This window comes from Rhea americana, unplaced genomic scaffold (genome assembly GCF_003343005.1).
Source record: "Rhea americana isolate MKP2758 unplaced genomic scaffold, rheAme1 scaffold_435, whole genome shotgun sequence".
Classification (NCBI taxonomy): domain Eukaryota; kingdom Metazoa; phylum Chordata; class Aves; order Rheiformes; family Rheidae; genus Rhea; species Rhea americana.
In genome coordinates, this window is record NW_028186574.1 from 335,789 (window position 1) to 353,790 (window position 18,002).

General features: G+C 42.5%; 2 protein-coding genes across 2 annotated transcripts; both read right to left on the bottom strand.

Moving 5' to 3' along the window:
* Nucleotides 1-1,254: 1,254 nt before the first annotated feature.
* LOC146589771 (keratin, type II cytoskeletal 73-like) lies at nucleotides 1,255-6,643 on the bottom strand. Its single transcript, XM_085315680.1, has 9 exons — nucleotides 6,185-6,643; nucleotides 5,201-5,415; nucleotides 4,818-4,878; nucleotides 4,055-4,150; nucleotides 3,300-3,464; nucleotides 3,088-3,213; nucleotides 2,605-2,825; nucleotides 2,255-2,283; nucleotides 1,255-1,733 (listed from the first exon to the last, which is right to left on the bottom strand). Exons 1-9 carry the CDS (start codon nucleotides 6,641-6,643, stop codon nucleotides 1,255-1,257), a joined length of 1,851 nt encoding a protein of 616 aa, XP_085171806.1.
* Nucleotides 6,644-12,056: 5,413 nt separating this feature from the next.
* LOC146589772 (keratin, type II cytoskeletal 8-like) lies at nucleotides 12,057-16,352 on the bottom strand. The gene is made up of 9 exons (XM_085315676.1): nucleotides 15,918-16,352; nucleotides 15,052-15,263; nucleotides 14,797-14,857; nucleotides 14,272-14,367; nucleotides 13,870-14,034; nucleotides 13,424-13,549; nucleotides 12,514-12,734; nucleotides 12,365-12,383; nucleotides 12,057-12,215 (listed from the first exon to the last, which is right to left on the bottom strand). The coding sequence occupies exons 1-9, from the start codon at nucleotides 16,350-16,352 to the stop codon at nucleotides 12,057-12,059; spliced, it is 1,494 nt and encodes a 497-aa protein (XP_085171802.1).
* Between the last annotated feature and the right edge of the window lie 1,650 nt (nucleotides 16,353-18,002).

The window sequence follows — 18,002 nt, forward strand, 5'->3', positions numbered from 1 at the left end:
GTCAGCGTTGGCAGTCTATCTTCATTTGGTTACTGTGACACAGAAGGATCAAACAAATATGTTGTTCGGAGGTCACAGTGGTAAGTAAAGCTATGAAATGGTAAATTCRCCAGAGAAGAAGCCAATGTTCAGAATGAGAATAACTGACAAAGAGGTTTCTTGCAAATTTTGATAACAACTGTTGCTTATGTAAAGAGCTTGTTGAGCTCTAAAATACCATATAGGTAATTTATAGGACATAAATAAAACAGAATAAACACCTCTGGATTTTCCTGGAATCTGAGTCCCACCATGCTTCAAATTTTCTAAAGAGAATCAAAAGGTCTGGTTACTCCTTCCTCYCTTCATGGACATTTAGTCTGTGAGAAAGCACTTCAATCATTTTGTAATTTATTTCATTAAATACTGTAGCTGAAAAAATTCAGGGACAAAATATTTACATTCAGTGCAGTTTATTGAAGGCATAGCGAAAAGCTGGAAGTTTGAGARGTCAATGAAAGAAACTCTGGTTATCTGAACACGAGATGTCAAACCCAGAACTGTTATGCACAAATAACTTCAAGAAACTTCCCTTGGTTATTCTGGGATGGGAGTGAGCTCTTCTAAAAATCAGCATGCTTTGAACTAGCCACCCCTGACACGCAGAAGCGAATAAAAGCACTATGTATTCATCTGTAAGCAAATTCCACAAAACCCTATGGCTGCTGCGTAAATACAGGTGCTTTGAAAATTGAAATTGCCTTGCTTAAAATTGGAGCTCAGATTTGCAGCTTGGGGTTTCTTTGACAAGAAGCAAAGCATGCTCTTTGCAATGCCTTCTGGAGAAGGTAAATCATCATTCTCTTTTCTGAAATGCTTTGGGAGGTGCTGCAAGAAAAAGAGGTGTCTTGTGAGAGAGAGTACCWTTAATGAACCTGCTTGTTTGGGGAAAAGCCAGAGAGAGGAGGCAGTGCAACAAGCAAATCCTTAAAGCTGTGATAAGCTAGACAGTATAAACTCGAAGAATAATACTATGTTGAGCACCTGTTGGAGAAGCTTGCTAGAAATGGGTCTTTAGGTTTGGGGATTCTGAAAACCTAACTTGGTGGGGTATATGTGTGATGCTAATGACGGCTTCCACGTGSGAATGGACTCTTCATTGATGTTACTCTTAGTGGGCAGAGAATTTATTCTGCAGCCTTTCAGGTGCAGGAATCATGTGTCTAAGCGTTGCACTCTGATGTTCCTGGTTGTGCCAACTCCATGGCTGTTGGCCTATGGAACAACACAAGGGTCTCTGACGACCCCAAAATTCCCCACCACTCCATTATTGCACCCTGCAGCTTCAGGGCTGTTAGCCACAACGACCGGAGGGCCACTCAACTGCCTAATGACACAGCCTTGATTTCCAAAGCTGACCACATCACCAGCTTGRCAAGCTCCAATTCTAGCATTCAAGCCCCCACTTCCTGTGCTGATGACAGTACGAGCTGGGTAGCCCCCACTTYGGGAACTAAACCCTCCACTTCTGCAGTTGACCCCTCCAGCTTGGCAAAAGACATCTGGGACACACTGCTTGGCCACAGAGCTAATGACTCTTCTTGGGTGAATCCCGGCGCTCCGGGAGCTGAACCCTCCATTCTGGGAGCTTTGTCGTCCAGACCGTCTCCCCAGGGAGCCGTAGCCACATGCAGCCCCACTTCCAGGCAGCATCCCACAGTCTTCGGGGATATTGTAGCYRCTGCTGACCACAGCTGCAAGACAGCCCACAGGATCAGTTATTTGGAGAAAAAAGCTGTAACATTCTCATAGGCAAGTTGWTTCATGAATGGCAGAACCAACCAAACCTGATTTCCTCTAGGTTTGTCCAACATACCTGAGCCCCTGAGCCCTCCACATCCTCCCCCATGTCCCAACACATCGCCCAAAGAACCTCCCAGTTCCCACATTGCTCATCTGTCTGGCAACATTTTCTCTCTCTGATCCAATGCACATGTGTGCATTGCCTGATGAGCTCGCTGTTGTCTCTAAAAGCAGAAAAGAAGATGAATTTAAACTTTCCCACTCCACTCTAATGTCAATTTTCTTGAAATGTAGAGGTACTTGAGATTTTGGAGGAAAAAACTTCACTGTCAAATTGGGTTGAAATGGAAAAGGGGATCCATGGCAGAGGGAGCCAGGACAGACAGATAGTGCTGTTTTTTAAACTGCCTTTCCTGAAATGAACCTAAAAACACTGATACCTGGAGTGATTGTAAATCTTCAGATTACTTACACACGCTCACTGGGTTCCCCACACATATCCTGTTAGAAGACAGAAGAGAAAGACATGTTATCCTATTAACTGGTTGCACATCTAGAAACTTGAAATTACTCATAACTGGCARCCACATATCCAACCCTCTTGGCTCTTAATCCCTTGTTGCAACATGTCTCACTATCCTTAGGACAGGAACTGCTTTTGCTGGCACAGGGGGTGGACTATATAGCCTCTGGTCCTCTCTCCAGGCCCAGTTTTTATGAGTCTGAGAGTATCCTGGAGCTGGTAAATTCACTTAGGCACTGGAATCATTTGGGCCTGTAGCTCTGACATCCAGGGGAAAAGGAACAAGCTCTGTCACCCACCTGTTCTCTTCGCCCTCCAGTAAAGTCTTATACGTTGCAATCTCGATATCCAGGGCCAGTTTGACATTCAGCAGCTCCTGGTAATCCCGCAGCATGCAAGCCAGCTCATCCTTGGCCTTCTGGAGGGCGTTCTGCAGCTCAATATGTTTCTCCCGGGCATCTTTCAGGGCACAGTCTCTGCGCTGCTCAACATCACAAATTGAGGTTTGCAGGCAGGTGACCTGTCAGAGGAGAATATAACAGTGTGGGTGTCTTCAGTGCCTTATTYCCTAACTCATGGGCATTCTGCTCTTGGATTAATCAGCTCTTTCATGTATAAACTGAGAAAAAGCATTAACTTTTCTGGAGCAGTTTCTGGATTTGGAACTTAGTCTAGAGTAGATCTTTAGTCTACTAAGKGCTGATGAGTTATCCTCGCCCGTATTTCAGCCATCCTGTAAGATGCAGCCTCTTCTGCAAGCGGCACCGCTGGGTCTCACCTACCTGCTTCTTCACATTCTCAAGCTCACACTGCAACTTCTGTATCATCCGGGTAAGTTCTGAAATCTCACTCTTGTTGCTTTGTAGATCATCGCAATACTTGCCCCTTTTATCCTGAAGCTCTTGAAACTGGAGTAGAGAAACATAACAATCATCAGTWCAACCCTGCAGCCCATTAAGTAGTCTTGCTAAGACCCAGGTCATTACATACTCACCCTGGTTTGGTAGAAAGCATCAACTTCTTCTTTACTCTTCTGAGCTATTTCTTGGTACCAGCATTCAACATTCTTAATGATGCTTTCTACATCCAGGTCTCGGTTGTTGTCCATCTTCACGATGACCGAAGTGTCACATAGCTGGCAATCCACCTGAGCTCGTTCCTACATGTCGAGGAATAGCTTAGTCAACTGTTAGCAATTCTCAGACTTTGTAGTGAAGGAAGGGCTGGAACAAAGAGCCACGCTGCTCAGCTGACGGATAGAGCAAGTCAAGAAATGCCCCTCAGGTTGGCTCAGCAGAAAATCCTCCCTGCTGGATGAGTTACCACATGTCAGCTGCTGACCTACGTGCTGACCTGCAGCAATTGTGTCCACATCAAGGGCAAGGAATTTGAGTGACTTAACCTTTAGCATCCTGTCATCTTCAGCTGTTTGATTGATGTTAATGGTAGAATTAAGTTGGGAGTTCCTTTAGCTCTAATCAGACAACTGCAGTCCAGAGTAACTATACAGACTCATCTCGTCCTCCAGAGGTAGAGTTAGAACACAGCCAGTTTCTATCTGGAGCTGCGTTAAGAAAGAGGGATTTCTCTGCCTATCCAACATACTCATGTTAGTTTTACATCAATCTTGTAGTTTCATGTTTTCAAGTATTCAGGGCTCTGTCCAACAGGAATTTCAATCTGCAGAAATTTGGACTACCTGAAAGATGAGACAGCACTAGACTCAGGGGATGGACCAGAGGAACTCACCTCCTCAAATACACATTTCAACARCCCCAACTGCCTTCTTAACAGATCCACCTTCACCTCCAGCTCTTCCTTGTTCAAAAAGATACAGTCTGCATCCTGAAAGAGAGATGAGGCACATTCCAGACCAATCTCACTAAAAACACTGGAGAAACACACAGAGGACAGATGCGGTGCCAATAAAAAAGGAACCTGTTTCAACAAGATTCAGGAGCAGAAAGGTGTGAGAGGCTGAGTCAAGATGCCCTGGTGTCTTCTAAAGGAAAACAAAACCATTCCAACGTGACTTAAAGGAATTAGCTTATTTATTACTTAGGATTTAACTACAAACTCAGCAGTGACGAATGAGTATTTAAATATAATTGTTAAGTACTGTTCAATTGGTTTCTCACTTTCTGATGTCCCAGTATAAAGGATCTGAAGAGGCTGTCAGGAGATAACCAGTAGYTCAGACACCAAGCATTTCAGTGTAACCTCTCCTGCTGTGTCCATTCCAAATGGACCCTTGCATGAAGATTCAAGAATGTATTTGGGGAAACAAAACTACTACTGCAATGCTAATGCTGTTASCCTGGAGGATGCTTATTTTTAATTTCCATTCCCATCTCCCTCTTTTTCTGACCTTCGTTTCTTTACAGGCCTCCCGCTTTACACCCACTATAACACATTTTCCCAGGCATCTTCCAATAATGTGTATTTTCAGCCAGGCCTGATGCCAGGTAAACTCATGATAGGTGTAATCATCAATCTATTTTGAGCTTCTCACCTTTTTGAGTGCCACAAACTCATTCTCTACAGTTGTGCGCCTGTTGATTTCCTCTTCATATCTGTTGGAAAAAGAGCAGGAAAGGGCTGAAGCAAGCATTACCATCAAACACACAAACTCTGCTCATCTGGAAAAACAGCAATCATTGCTTGCTCTGAGATTGCCATCAGGCACTGTAAGACTAGCATCTGGAGACCAAACGTCAGACCATCCAAAGATCAGAAGCTTGTTTATGAACAACAGCATTAACAATGCAAAGAGATCGCAAGTGAGACAGAAGAATCTGACATCCCCAAAAGGGCTTTGCCACATGTCTAGAAGTTCCTTGAGACAAAATATAGACGTGAAATGACAACAGCCATAGGAAACCATAAGGCCCTTACTTGCACTTGAACTCCTCCACCAACTGGCTTGTGTCACACTCTTCACTTTCCAGTTTTTGCTTTTCGCATAACAAGCGGTCCAGGTGCTTCCGTAGGTCGCAGATGTAATTCTCAAAGTAAAGTTCAAGGTTTTTCCCTTTCTTTGGTAGAACATATTGCTGCAAGAGGCCCCATTTGGTCTCCAGCACTTTGTTCTCCTGCTCCAGGAATCGGACCTGCAGACCAAAATGTAGCAGTTCTTCAAATAAAGAAAGAAAAGCAATAACTCAGCATCTGATTTAACTGTTTGCTCTCACTTTGGATCCAGATAAAGTGCATCTTTCTGCAAGTGTAAAAATAGGATTTTTTTGGAAAATGAGAAGTGATAGGCCATAATGATCACAAATTATCTGCCCTTATTTAAAATCTAAAAGTTAGATGTCTAAGTCTGAGCTAAATCCCTTTCTCATCAATGAAAGGAAATAAAACTCCTTGAGAAGGTGTCTATGATTTATTCCAGGATGAGATTAAAAGTCCCTAGCTGAAGGGAGCTATTTATCTCTTCTCTCTGCAAAGGTGATGGCTCAGACTTCTAAAGTTTAGGTATCTGAATTACAATTAATCTCCTCCATCTTTAGAAAAGTTTCTGGAACAGTTGCTATATTTAAAGATGGGTAAACCAAATCAATACAGGACAGAAAAATGAGCTTGACAAAATCATAACTTATAGCTGAGCTAGAACAAAGTTGCAAAGAGAAATCCAACCTTGAATTAAGGCTGTCCAGAGAAAGGTAACTACAAAAAAGTTCAATACTGGTATGGCCAGAATACAGATACCAGCAAGTACTAACAGAGTTTCTCCAATATTGAAAATTACAGCCTGAAAAAACATAGCTCTGTGGGAATCCAGATCCTTGCACAGACGTAGCTCAGTGATGCATGGCGTCAGCTGAACTACTTTTTTTTTTCTCAAAGAAACATAAGTAGGGATCAGATTGCACTCACCTTGTCAATGAAGCAAGCAAACTGGGTGTTGAGGGTCTTTATCTGTTCCTTCTCCTGACAGCGTATTTCATGTTCCAGCGGGTCGACCCCAACACAGAGGGGCTTTAGGAGCCTTTCATCAATGCAGATACCTTGGATACCAACAGCCTTGTGATCTGGGTAACCTCGCACGATACTATATCCCCTAGGACCACAAAGGCCAACCCTTCCTCCAACACTATCATAGCCTACACCTCCATAGCCAAACTCCCCATAACATCCAGTACCACAGACCCCATTCACGTAGGAAATTCTTCTGTTTCCACCTAGGTTACAGACACTCCTGCTACTATAGGCACCAGCCCCACATCGGACAGGTTGGTAGGCAGAGGCTGCATAGCTTCGACCACAAATCTCAGAAGATGAACTGAAGCCTCTTCGTCCGGGGACAGATCTCACTGTAGGTGCCTGTCTGCTCATTGTGGCTTGCTTGAAGGCGAAATATGAAAGTTTAGGGAAAGTTCTTCTGCAGGAGAGGAGCAGCGATCCCGCTGAAGTGACACAGTTGATGCTATCCCTTATATATATTTAGGAAGCTGTCCTTGATAGGATCAGGACATTAATTTAAAGTGCTTAAGGGTTTGGTTTGCCCGGCAGCAATACATGCTCCTCAAAATGCAAAACAACCCAGCAAATACTAACTACTGAGGAAATAAAAAGGAATCTAAAAGTGCTCTGTTTGCAAGTTGGCTTAGAATATATTACAGTTTGAAGTGCTCCCCTAACTTACACTAATTATAGTTTAGCAAACTTTTTTGAAGAAACTCTTTGTGATTTGTTTGCAGTGTGTCGTTTGGGGTTTTGTGTCTCATGGGTTTTTGTGTATGATGGCACATTTTGCAGACTTGCACTTTGTGGGGGTAATTTCACAATCTCTCCTTTTTTCTCTCACCAGACTCACATTGGGTGCAGAAATGTAACTGAAGGTAATCTCTACAGGTAATCAAAATGGAGTAGTAGTACATTTCAGGCTAGTGAAATTCATCTCATTCAATGAGCAACAGTTAAATGTTGGTAGCTTTTCCAAACACATTCATGGCAGTCAATGGAGAAGCACCTTCAAGGGAGAGAAAACCACCTTTGGGTCTGAGGCTAGGGGAATTGGGATGATTCATTCTCCATAGGTAGTGATCTTTCTCCATCAACAGAGGACATCTCAATGAGTAGATTAGACTGGGCAACTGAAGTGGTGATTCACACCGGTAAGACAAAGCTCTCTCCTAGTCACCAGACCAAGGAGTTGAGACACTGAGCCTGTCTGCCAATTGTCTCGAATCTTTCTTGAGACCTTTTCCAAACTGAAAATTGGAGATTCCAAACAATAAGACCCTTTCAGCTCTTGGAGAGCAAAATGGTCATGAGAGAAAAAGACACACTCAAACAAATGCCCTCAGCCCTTCCTGACTTGAGGGGAACTGTACACAAAGAAGTCTGCAKACCATACATCTTACGTGACCGTATCTGGAGACAACTGACAACTATGTTCACTCATCCTTGTTAACCTCTTCTGAAAGCATTTTCCAAGATTGAGGATCAAGCAGTGCAAATCACAAAAATAATGCTAAACTTAGCAGGCCATAGGACATGACTGCCACACTGAGATGCACCAGCTATTAATTGAATATATGATTGCAACATATGTGATTTTGACAGGTTGTTGGTACAAATGAGTTGTGTTAACAGATGCTCTTGCCCTGTACAAGCAGGATAATTCAACGTATTTCTAGCATGAGTTTCAGCTTGCATCTTTGTTTGTAATATTTTAGGTTCACAGTTCATACTGGATTGCCAGTACAACTGCCAGTATCAATTAATACATACCTTTGGCAAATACTAGCGAGTTCAAGCTAAAGCTTGTATGATCGTAAGTTCCCAGAGCCTTTAAGTTCTGCATAAAGATTACCAAAAGTGAAATTCATGTCTGGCTCCAAAGAAACAGTACAAAAGGCAATTGTTTAAGCCCTTTCACTCAGCAAGAAGTAATATATGTTTTGCACAGGAAGACTGTGTCCTGAATCGAAAGTCAGACTGTAAGGTAGTGAGCCATTGCTCCCTGTCTGCACCCCATTATACGTGTAGGCTGTGTGGGAGATTCTTGGAACATATCATAGACAACAATTAATAGTCTGTGTATTTTGAGAGAGGACAGGGAAAATGAGAGAGTACTTTGAAACAAAAATTACATCTTTTTCACTCAAAAAAGGGGGGGATTCAGTATCTTTCATCTTTTGGAGGAGAAAAACTGAGGCAGAAATGAAAGAAAATATTTTGATGGGTGATGAGTGAATCATTTCTGTCCACTTGCAATCTCTCCCTTTGTCAGCATTCTTCTCCTTGAATGTGTTGCTGAAAAYGGAATTTGTATGAGAACATGTGAAGTTCGCTAATCTGTTTGTTGCCTCTGGAGATGAATCTGAACTAGGTTTTAAAATATTTTTTATGTGATATTCTCAAAGAGCCATGCTCTATCTCTGTAATTAGACATAGACATAGAAAATTCATTCCATTCAGACAGGACAATAGCAATGACCTATCTCTGCGAACAGCATTTAGCAGATACAATGCTGGATGACRATATGTATTTTTGTACACATAATTTCATCAACTACATGGACTCTTGTCCGTATTGTTCACGCAATGTTAAAAAATTGATTCGATTAGCATATCCTCATCCCCTTGTATTCTAAACCAAGGTGGTCCAAGGCAGTTCAATATGGTATTCTTTTTTCTCTCTTTAGCCTATATCTTGTATACGTTAGAAGCAGAGACAGAGATTTTCAAAGGATAATCCTCATAAAATTCATCAAACACTGGGCCTGGATTCACCTCCCTTTCCTACTTCAGCCATCAAACTARCCATGTATTCTAATTTCATCTTTGAGACTGCCTCTGCGGCTAGTGGAAAGAGATAGACATCTCCAGACAGTGATTCATCACATCCYAAAATAGGCAGCTAAGGCAGGTGGGAGGAATCAGCCTCTGGAGGTACTTACCTCTCTCYTTATTGACTACCAGAGGCAGTCTAGACAACTAGACAACTAGACCAGGCGCCCAACTTCTGGATGGTAAAAGTTAAGTGAAATTAGTCCCACCCTTTGGGCACCAAATTTCTTTAGCAACTTTGAAGTCTTAATGACTTCACATATGTGCGTAAAAACATCACATGCTTTCCTCAGTTCCTGATGTATGCATATCGTATCTCCATGCAGTGATTAGTGCCTGTAAATCTGAGGCTTGCAACAAAACAAAGGATTGTTTTGATCTTTTTCATSGTGGTGTCTTCCTCCCATAGAATTGCATAGTGGAAATAAACGTGGGAATATGGGAATTCAGGGCCTTGTATGGAAGAGCATCRCACCATCTGTTAAAGCAAAGAATTTAGAGATAGGAAAAAGTGTACTCTTGAAATGTTGCAGTTGGTACTAGGTTATGGCAGCTTCCCTATAAATCTACACTAGCTCTCAGCCCTTCTTGCTGGAGTTGCATTCTTGGGCAGAAAAAAWTCCCTGAGCCCTAGAGAGGGAAGGAATTGCCCGTGGAAGTTGGGTCAGATTCAACTGGCAGGAGATATGCTCTTCCTTTTGTTATGTTAAAACACTAGTGCCCAAGCCATGTTTGATTTGATTTGCAACATACTTGTGAATTTCTGATGAAAAGCCTGGCTGATTCATGAAGCATGATGTTGAGAGAGGCTAGTCATGGGTTTAAAGGGAAACCCCTGCTAAGATAACTTATCAGATCAGGGTCTTGAAGTGATGGGGTAGGCTGGTGGAGGCGAGAAAGCAATGCAATTTCTGTCATTACATTAACTTAGTCTTCTCTTGCATAAAAAGGGACAAGAATGTCCATTTTTGATGGAAACATCATAAGCTTCATGACATACTTAAAGCCCTCCCAATGAATATTTATGGTTGTCCAACTGGTCTTCTCTACATGCTTTTAAATCTTTCTTGTGGTTTTCGTCATTAAGGCTTGCACCTGTTTGCTTTTGTGCTGCTCACGTTTCTTTGGGAAATGGCTTCTTACGACATGAGAATTTGGAGGGAGAGAGAAAGCTTTTCCATTCTGAATCAAGACATTGGCTTTGGCCAGCAAAGACCTTCCCTCTGGATTCCCCTCGCAGTTAGATCTGTATCAGTCTGACTGGCCTCTATCTGGTTCATTTCTTTGCTCTGCAAGTTGCTTTTCATGAGTTTAATCACAAAACATTTTGTTGACTTATGTTGCGAACTCGTAGGTTTCTTTTTTCATCCACTCAAACATACAATAAAATGTCTCCCTTTGATCTATTTTGAAATTCTAAACCAATAGTCATAGTTTTCCAAAATGATGCTGGAAAAGGGCAGCCAAGCACATTCCTGAGCTTTTCCCTGTAATGACCCTATTTGCAGTAGATTTTGAACTGGTGTAAAATGTGTTTTATCATAGTATCTCAGTAGTAGACATGCTGTAAAAATGCTTGCAAAAAACTGAGAAAGCTTCTCTATGAATCTTAAAACATCCATTGAATGGCACTGAGTAAGAGCCAAATTTGGTGCAAATCAGCATAAATTAGTTGACTTTAAAAGACTTCAGTAACTTAMACAAACTAAAGACTGAATCTACATCACACTCTGGGCAGCCCTGGCACCTCTGCCTAATTATTCATTAAAAATTCTAATCAGCACATATATCTGATCACAGCAGAGAAAACCCACTTGTCCAGTTTAGCACTAGGGCGTTCCTGTATTCTTGGGAAATATTAAAAACCAAGTAGCAACACTTTCATATTCCATGCACTTTATTGGAAGTAGAGCAAAAAAAGTTTTAGAGCTTTTGAGTCATCAAGATACAAGTAATGGAGCTCTAATTGATGCGTATGTCAAAGCACAGACTTTGTGTCAGGACACTAAGCAAGGAAGCTAATGGGAATAAAAGCAACTTAATTACTCATTGCTGACTACAGAAGGTGAAATGTGGTTTTTTTTTGGTTCCTTTATGGCTTGCCAGCCTACATATGGATGACCAAACTGGTCTGAGACTGCTAACAAAGAACATCACTAGAGCCCTGCCCTTGCTTTCCATGACCCCACTGTCTCACCAGAACACCTCTCCTGACTTGCCAGAATTACTTCAGGTTGACTTTCATGAAATGGAGAGTYCTAAAGAGCTCATTTCCAGAAACACTTCCTGGAGCACTCTAGGGAAAGGATTTTGAACTAAATGTTTGTTTTGCAGCTAGCAAAGGTTTCATCAGAAAAAGTAAGAAGATAAAGCTAGTGGGAAGCAGGAACTGACTGATAATATSATAGGTGTCCTGAGACAACCACAACCTTTAAAGGAATAGCATAAATCCAGAGGAATATGTTTCAAGTATCCTTTTTTTGATGTGATCCTGGTGGCATTTCTCTGATGTGGTTTCATGATGCTACAGTGTTCTTCTTAGTATACCTCTTCCTCTAGTGGAGAGTAGTGCTGAGGACATTTTTACCATTGAAAGTGGATCAGGGCTTTCATTTTTATAACAGTATTCTRGTTCTTACATTCTAGCTCTTTCAACTCTTAGTCCTGAACTTCAGGCTTCAGATCCGGCTGTTCCTGGGGCACAAAGGCCCTGTTGAAATCCTCACCCCTGGTCTACACACCCCTTGCGGGTGAGCTGAGTTTCCCGAGCTCTTCACAGCTCTGCAGCTCTCTCCACACATCTCTTTGGTCCTGCCACAGTGTTTACCACTAACCTGCAGGGCTGAGCTCTGGCACAAATGGCCTCCACTTCTGGAGCTAAACTCCCCACTCCTGGAGATAGAGCTGCAGCTGGGAGCTCCAGAAGTACACCACCTGCCTACAGATCTGGTTATGCCTCTGGAGGTGAATCCTCTGTGGCAGGCATTGACATCTGCAGGAAGCGATGCTCTACCAACACCACAGAAAGACCAGYGTCTTCTGGACTGTCTACCAGCAGGGCCAGGTCCACATCCCAGGCCAGGGATGATATTGCAAGGGGTGGTGACCACTGTCRTGGGAAAACATAAACTGAATCATTCAGGGAACAAATCTTGTGGGGAGAAYATGGCCTTCCTGCTCCCCTTGAATAAACAGAATTCACTTTTTTAATGTTGTAAGAAAATGAAGTAAAACTTGGAATTACTTACACATGCTCACAGGTTTCCCAATGCATATCCTRAAGGAGGAGAAAGTCATATGGTTATCCATCACGTAACTAGCATTTCTAGCATTTTCTATCATTCTTGTCTCTGCTGGAGAGTCCCAAAAACTGCACATTGCCCACACACGGTTGTAATYGTGCCCACCTGCTCTCTTCGCCCTCCAGTAAAGTCTTATATGTTGCRATCTCAATGTCCAGGGCCAGCCTGACATTCAGCAGCTCCTGGTAATCCCGCAGCATGCAAGCCAGCTCATCCTTGGCCTTCTGGAGGGCGTTCTGCAGCTCAATATGTTTCTCCCGGGCATCTTTCAGGGCACAGTCCCCACGTTGCTCTGTATCACAAATTGATGTTTGCAGAGAGAATACCTGTCCGGGGAGAGATAAAAGTCCTTATATTCTCTGTCCTCTCGCTTTTAATATTCACCGTTAAAAGGCTAATTCTCTCTCCTTTTAAGAATGGCAAATTTGGAAGTAYTGATGTCATTTTTAGGAAAGTCAAATGTCTCTAAAATCAAACATCACTTCTCAAATACTATGGGAAGRCTCTGTGCATCTCTGTACCATGAGACTATTCTAAACTTGTTTAAGGATACCAATATTTTGTTCTAATTGGAACTAATAAAGTTTTCCATTATTTCCTGTTATAAAATACATAATGAATCAGATGGACTGAAAATTAYACCACTTACTACGGGTGCTGAATTACTGATGAGTCATAACTCTACCTTACTTATTGGATGCTTTGAGTCTATGTAAGAAGCATTGTCTCCTGCTAGARTTTTTGCTGGAGCAATTGTCTGAGTTGCTGCAGCTAATCCAGTGAGGTAATTTAGTGCAGTTAGTTCTTTGCAATAACCAAAATGATCCAGCAGAAAATAGTCCATCATATAATCCTCCTTCCTTGCTCAGCACTGTTAAGATCTTAGCTAGAGCAGTRGAAGCAGTCTGAGGCAGTGATCTACATTAAGGACGAAAGGACTGCCTGAGAAATCTAGAAAACATGACTTGGAATCTCATTTCCAGGATATCCGGTGAGTAAACATGGCCCATCATACCTGCTTCTTCATATTTTCAAGGTCATGCTGCCATCTCTGGATCACAAAACGCATCTCTTCARTCTCTTGCTGGTGGGACTTCAGTTYGTTGTAACTTCTCCCCTTTGCCTCCTCAAGCTCTTGATACTGAGAGTAAGAAAGGAGAGAGCTGGCAGTTCATGCTGGTCATACACGTAACACAGGAGCCTTGCTTCTCTTCTCAAGGTGAATTGAATGACCCTGCTGTTCCCAGCATGACTGAATCCTGTCCTACTGCACTGTATATGTGTGAGGAATATTGTCCTGACCTGGAGACTCCATACTACTCCGAAGTTAACTTAGCAGAATGGAAAATTAGGTCCGTAAGTTACATGGTCATGATATAATAAGAAAAAGTTCCACTGTCTTTGTGCTACTATTTCTGACRGTAACAGAATTATGGCAGGTCACTGGGTGCTAGAGCTTACCTTAATTCTGTACAGTGCATCCAACTTTGCCTTGCTTTTCTGAGCTATGTCCTTATACCAGCAGTCAACACCCTTGAGGATGCCCTCCATAGCCAGGCCTCGACTGTTGTCCGTTTTCACAATGACGGAAGTGTCACAGAGACGTCTGTCCAGCTCAGCAATTTCCTAGAAGCCATGTGAAGTGTCAGGAAGCTGTCAGTAGTCTTCCCTCCCTCGATTTCTCATCTCACACCCTAGTGGAAGCCACAGCTCATGAGCAGTGACTAGACTTGTAGCKTGAGCCCCATTGCCTCCAAGAGAGAGACTAACGGATTGGTTTCATCAGGCATAAATCAATATAGACAAGGAATGGCTAGTGAGAATGACAACTGCCAAGTAAGAACAAGGTAGGAGTATTCATACCTGAGCAGACACACACTTCAGGAACTCTGTCTCCTGCTTTAGGGTTTCTAGTTTTGCTTCCAGCTCTGCCTTGGTCAGATAGACACAGTCCATATCCTAAAAGAGTTCTCAGACCTTTAGAAGTTAAAATAATGGCTATACAGAGACCTAAGGCATTTTCACTATGTTTTTYGAGTAAGATGTTTTGTTTAGAAAATATGATCTGGAAGGTCAGATATCCCCTGGACAGCAGCAGTTGAGGGGTCCCAAAAGTATATACAATGCTGCTTGCCTATTGCTTAAAAATACCATGATTTGACTGTTAGTAATAATGAGCCATCATTTTAGAATTGAATATAATTTCTGTGCTAAATGGCAGAGGCTTGATACTCTCTGGTAATTCTCCATGATACATTTTTTTCTGAATACTTATTTGTGTAATAACTTTTAATATTCTCTAGACCTGATTCTTATCAGGGAAGGGACAGATGAGAGGAACTCCTTGCATCTCTAAATCCAACCCCTCCATTCATCCATATTMCTTACCTTCTTCAGCAGCATGAACTCATTCTTCGCAGCTGTGTGTCTGGTCACTTCCTGCTCGTATCTGTCAGAGAAGAAAAGAGACGGGTTGCTAGGTCATTCTGTGGCTGGAGGCCTTATCTGTTTGGGTTTTAGGGGTCATGGTGCTCTTGGAATGTAGCTTTTTGATGGAGAGAAGGCTATCAAGACCAAAAAAAAAAGTTCAGTTAGAAAGGCTGCCTGAGCTCACCTCCCTCTCAATAGTTTCTGCTCACTTACTTGCATTTAAACTCTTCAACAAGCTTCTCCATTTTGTTCTGCTCAGGCTCCATCTGCCCCCTCTCATGCAGCAGTGAGTCCAGCTGCCTTTTCAGGCTGCAAATGAAGCTGTCAAGGACATGCTTGAGGTTCTTCYGAGATGGTATGACCTGCTTTAGGAGGAGGTCCCATTTACTGACCAGCTCCCTGTTCCGTTGCTCCAGGTGCTGTACCTGCAATTAGAAAGCAAAGCCACACTCTTCAGACACGTTCTTAGGTGCATCATATGAGGACTAGATGAATGGGAAGGAATTAGGCATCTTCTCTCCTAAGTCAGTGCTCTAGGGGCTCATTATGAAGGGGACAGGGACAAAAGGGAGGTACTGTGATCCTCATAATCCAGGCATCCTAAAGCAAACAAGGCCTGCTGCTTTCCTGTTCCCCAGGGCAGCCTTAGGCAGCACAGCCTTCGCAGCAGCTACAGAGATAGTGAACTTTTTAAATACGTTTGCATTGCAGCTGGATGCTCAGACAGTGGAAATCACCATTTGTCAATAGAAGACTATGCAACTTTAAAAGGCCTRGCTGTGTGGAGTGAGTGCAACAACGCAGAAGCATAGTAGAAAACCTTGGGGGAACAGCTCCCTCACAATATTAAAAAAAAATACAGATGTAGCTTATCTAAGCACAAAAATAACCAGATTAAACAACCTTATCAGCTAGGCCTGCACTGGCAGAGTTCACAGGAGCTCATGATACTGAAGCCATGCATGAAGTCTCATGTAAACTGATGACAGAAGGATAGGAATCGAAGACCTCAGCCCAAAAGGAGAGTTTCCTTCAYACTTAAACCTGATTATTTCTTCGAGTCTCCTCTCAGATCTCACCTTGTCAATGAAACAGGCAAAYCGGTTACTGAGGCTCTTCAGCTGTTCTCTTTCCTGCATTTGAGTGTGCTGGATTTCAGGGTCAATCTTCACACAAAGAGGCTGCAGGAGGTTCTCACTGACRTGCACTCTGCAAAGACCTTCGCTTTTGCAGCTCCTACCGCAGAGACCTACCATCCTCCCGTGACTCCCACTTTCCTTGTTGAAGTGGACATCCCTGCATCCCCGTCCTCCATAGCCAGAGGAAATCTGTTTATGGCCATCTGCATTTTGGATGCTTCGGCTGCTGTAGCTCCAGACTTCATATCCTCTCTCAAATGGTGCAGCTGAGGGGAAAACGCTGCTTCTGCAGCAGCTCAAGCCACTCACAGCAGAAGATGATGAGAAGTACTTCTGTCCATGAAGACACCTTCCAGCTGACAGTTGCTGGCTCATGCTGGTATGGCTGGAGGAGGAGAGAATCAGGAAAATCAGACTGCTGGAAGAGAGCAGAGCATGCAACTCAAACAGGGGCCCCTCTGCTCTGACAGCCCTGAGCGTCTCTCCTTTATAYACATCTCAGAATCTGGGCTTGGTTGATACAGAAGAATAATTTGGGGTTTTCATGGGGTTTGCCTTGCCTGGCGGCAATTCATGGTTTTCAATATGCAAAACAATGTGTAACACTGAACATTTGTGAAATCCTATAGAATTTTACTGTTTTTAAATCGCATTGCTTGCAAACTCTGCTTGGAGGACAGCATAGGCTGGKTTTTTCTGAGTTTTTCTATTATTATTTTAATTTGTTCTCCTTCCTCTCATTAATTATAGTTTAGGAAATGGCCTTAAGAGCATCTCCCACTCTGTTAAGGACAGATTGCAGAGGAATGTTCTGGTGAACAGCAAATTAGAACTGAATTTTGCATTATCTGTTCTCTTCACAGCCACTCCCTTGAGAGTCTCCAAAATTCTGCTTTTCACAGAAGAACAAAGGCTGTACATGTCCACAAGATACATCAGGAGGCCCAATATTTGGAACCTGGGAATCATAACTTGGAGTGGAAATGCAAATTTATCTGTCGTGATCAAGAGTGCAAGATACTGAGGCATAACAGCCTCAGTGAAATACCATGACCGAATAGGCAGGATTCAGCTCTCTTAACTTTAAATGTTAGGTCTGAGCTGATGGACAGACATGTCTCATTTTTATCAGATGCCCACTTCAGAATAGGAGGATTTGCTCTCTGGAGAGCCTTTCTCTTCTTCATTGACTACAAAGAAAGTCTAAAATGACCAGCTTAGACTTAGATGTGTGAATTTTAAGTGTATAAATTAGTGTAGCTGTACCTTCTCATTAAGTTTTTAGCTCAGATTGTGTAGAACACGTGAGAAAATGAGCCTCTCTTGAAGAGGACAATAAATATCCTAGAAAAAAAGGAACCTCAGCCACAACTATGTTAACTGGATGCTTGTTAATCTTTAACTGGAGACCACAGCAGGCTTGGCCTTGGTGGGCAGACTGTGACTGCACCAACCACCAGTATCATGAAAAAGTATATGCATTATTATTCCAGCTACTATATGGCTATTCTCTGTTTATATTCTTTATCTTTGAGCTTGTAATTAAAACTCTTGGGATACTTAAAGGCAAATAAAAAAAGATTTATTAGGCTTGCTTGACAGATGGTGAAGAAGAAGCTGATAAGTTTAATATATTTGCTGAGAACCTCCCTATACTTCAGAGGTGGAGCCAAGATTGCAGCTCTGCCCTYGTGGCTCCTTTCCAGACTCTCTTTCATAACAGAAATGTGAAGAGTTTCAGTTTAGATTTGAAAGAAATGGCTTTCTGCTGCTCTTATGCCATCATTCTCGTTAACTTTTCCATTGGCTCAAAACTTAGTCAGTGTTCTTGGTGATTAAACTTTTAAGGGTTTCAAATTCCCAAGAAAAGGGTAATATCTCAYTTGCTCATTTCTTTCCTGAGTTTTACAGGGACTTTTTTTGCTCCCTGGGATCATTTGGGGGGGGGGTCACTATCTTTCACAACAGGCTTGATGAAAAGCAAATCTGCTTACTGGAAACCCTGCTAGTATTCTGTCTCCAAGA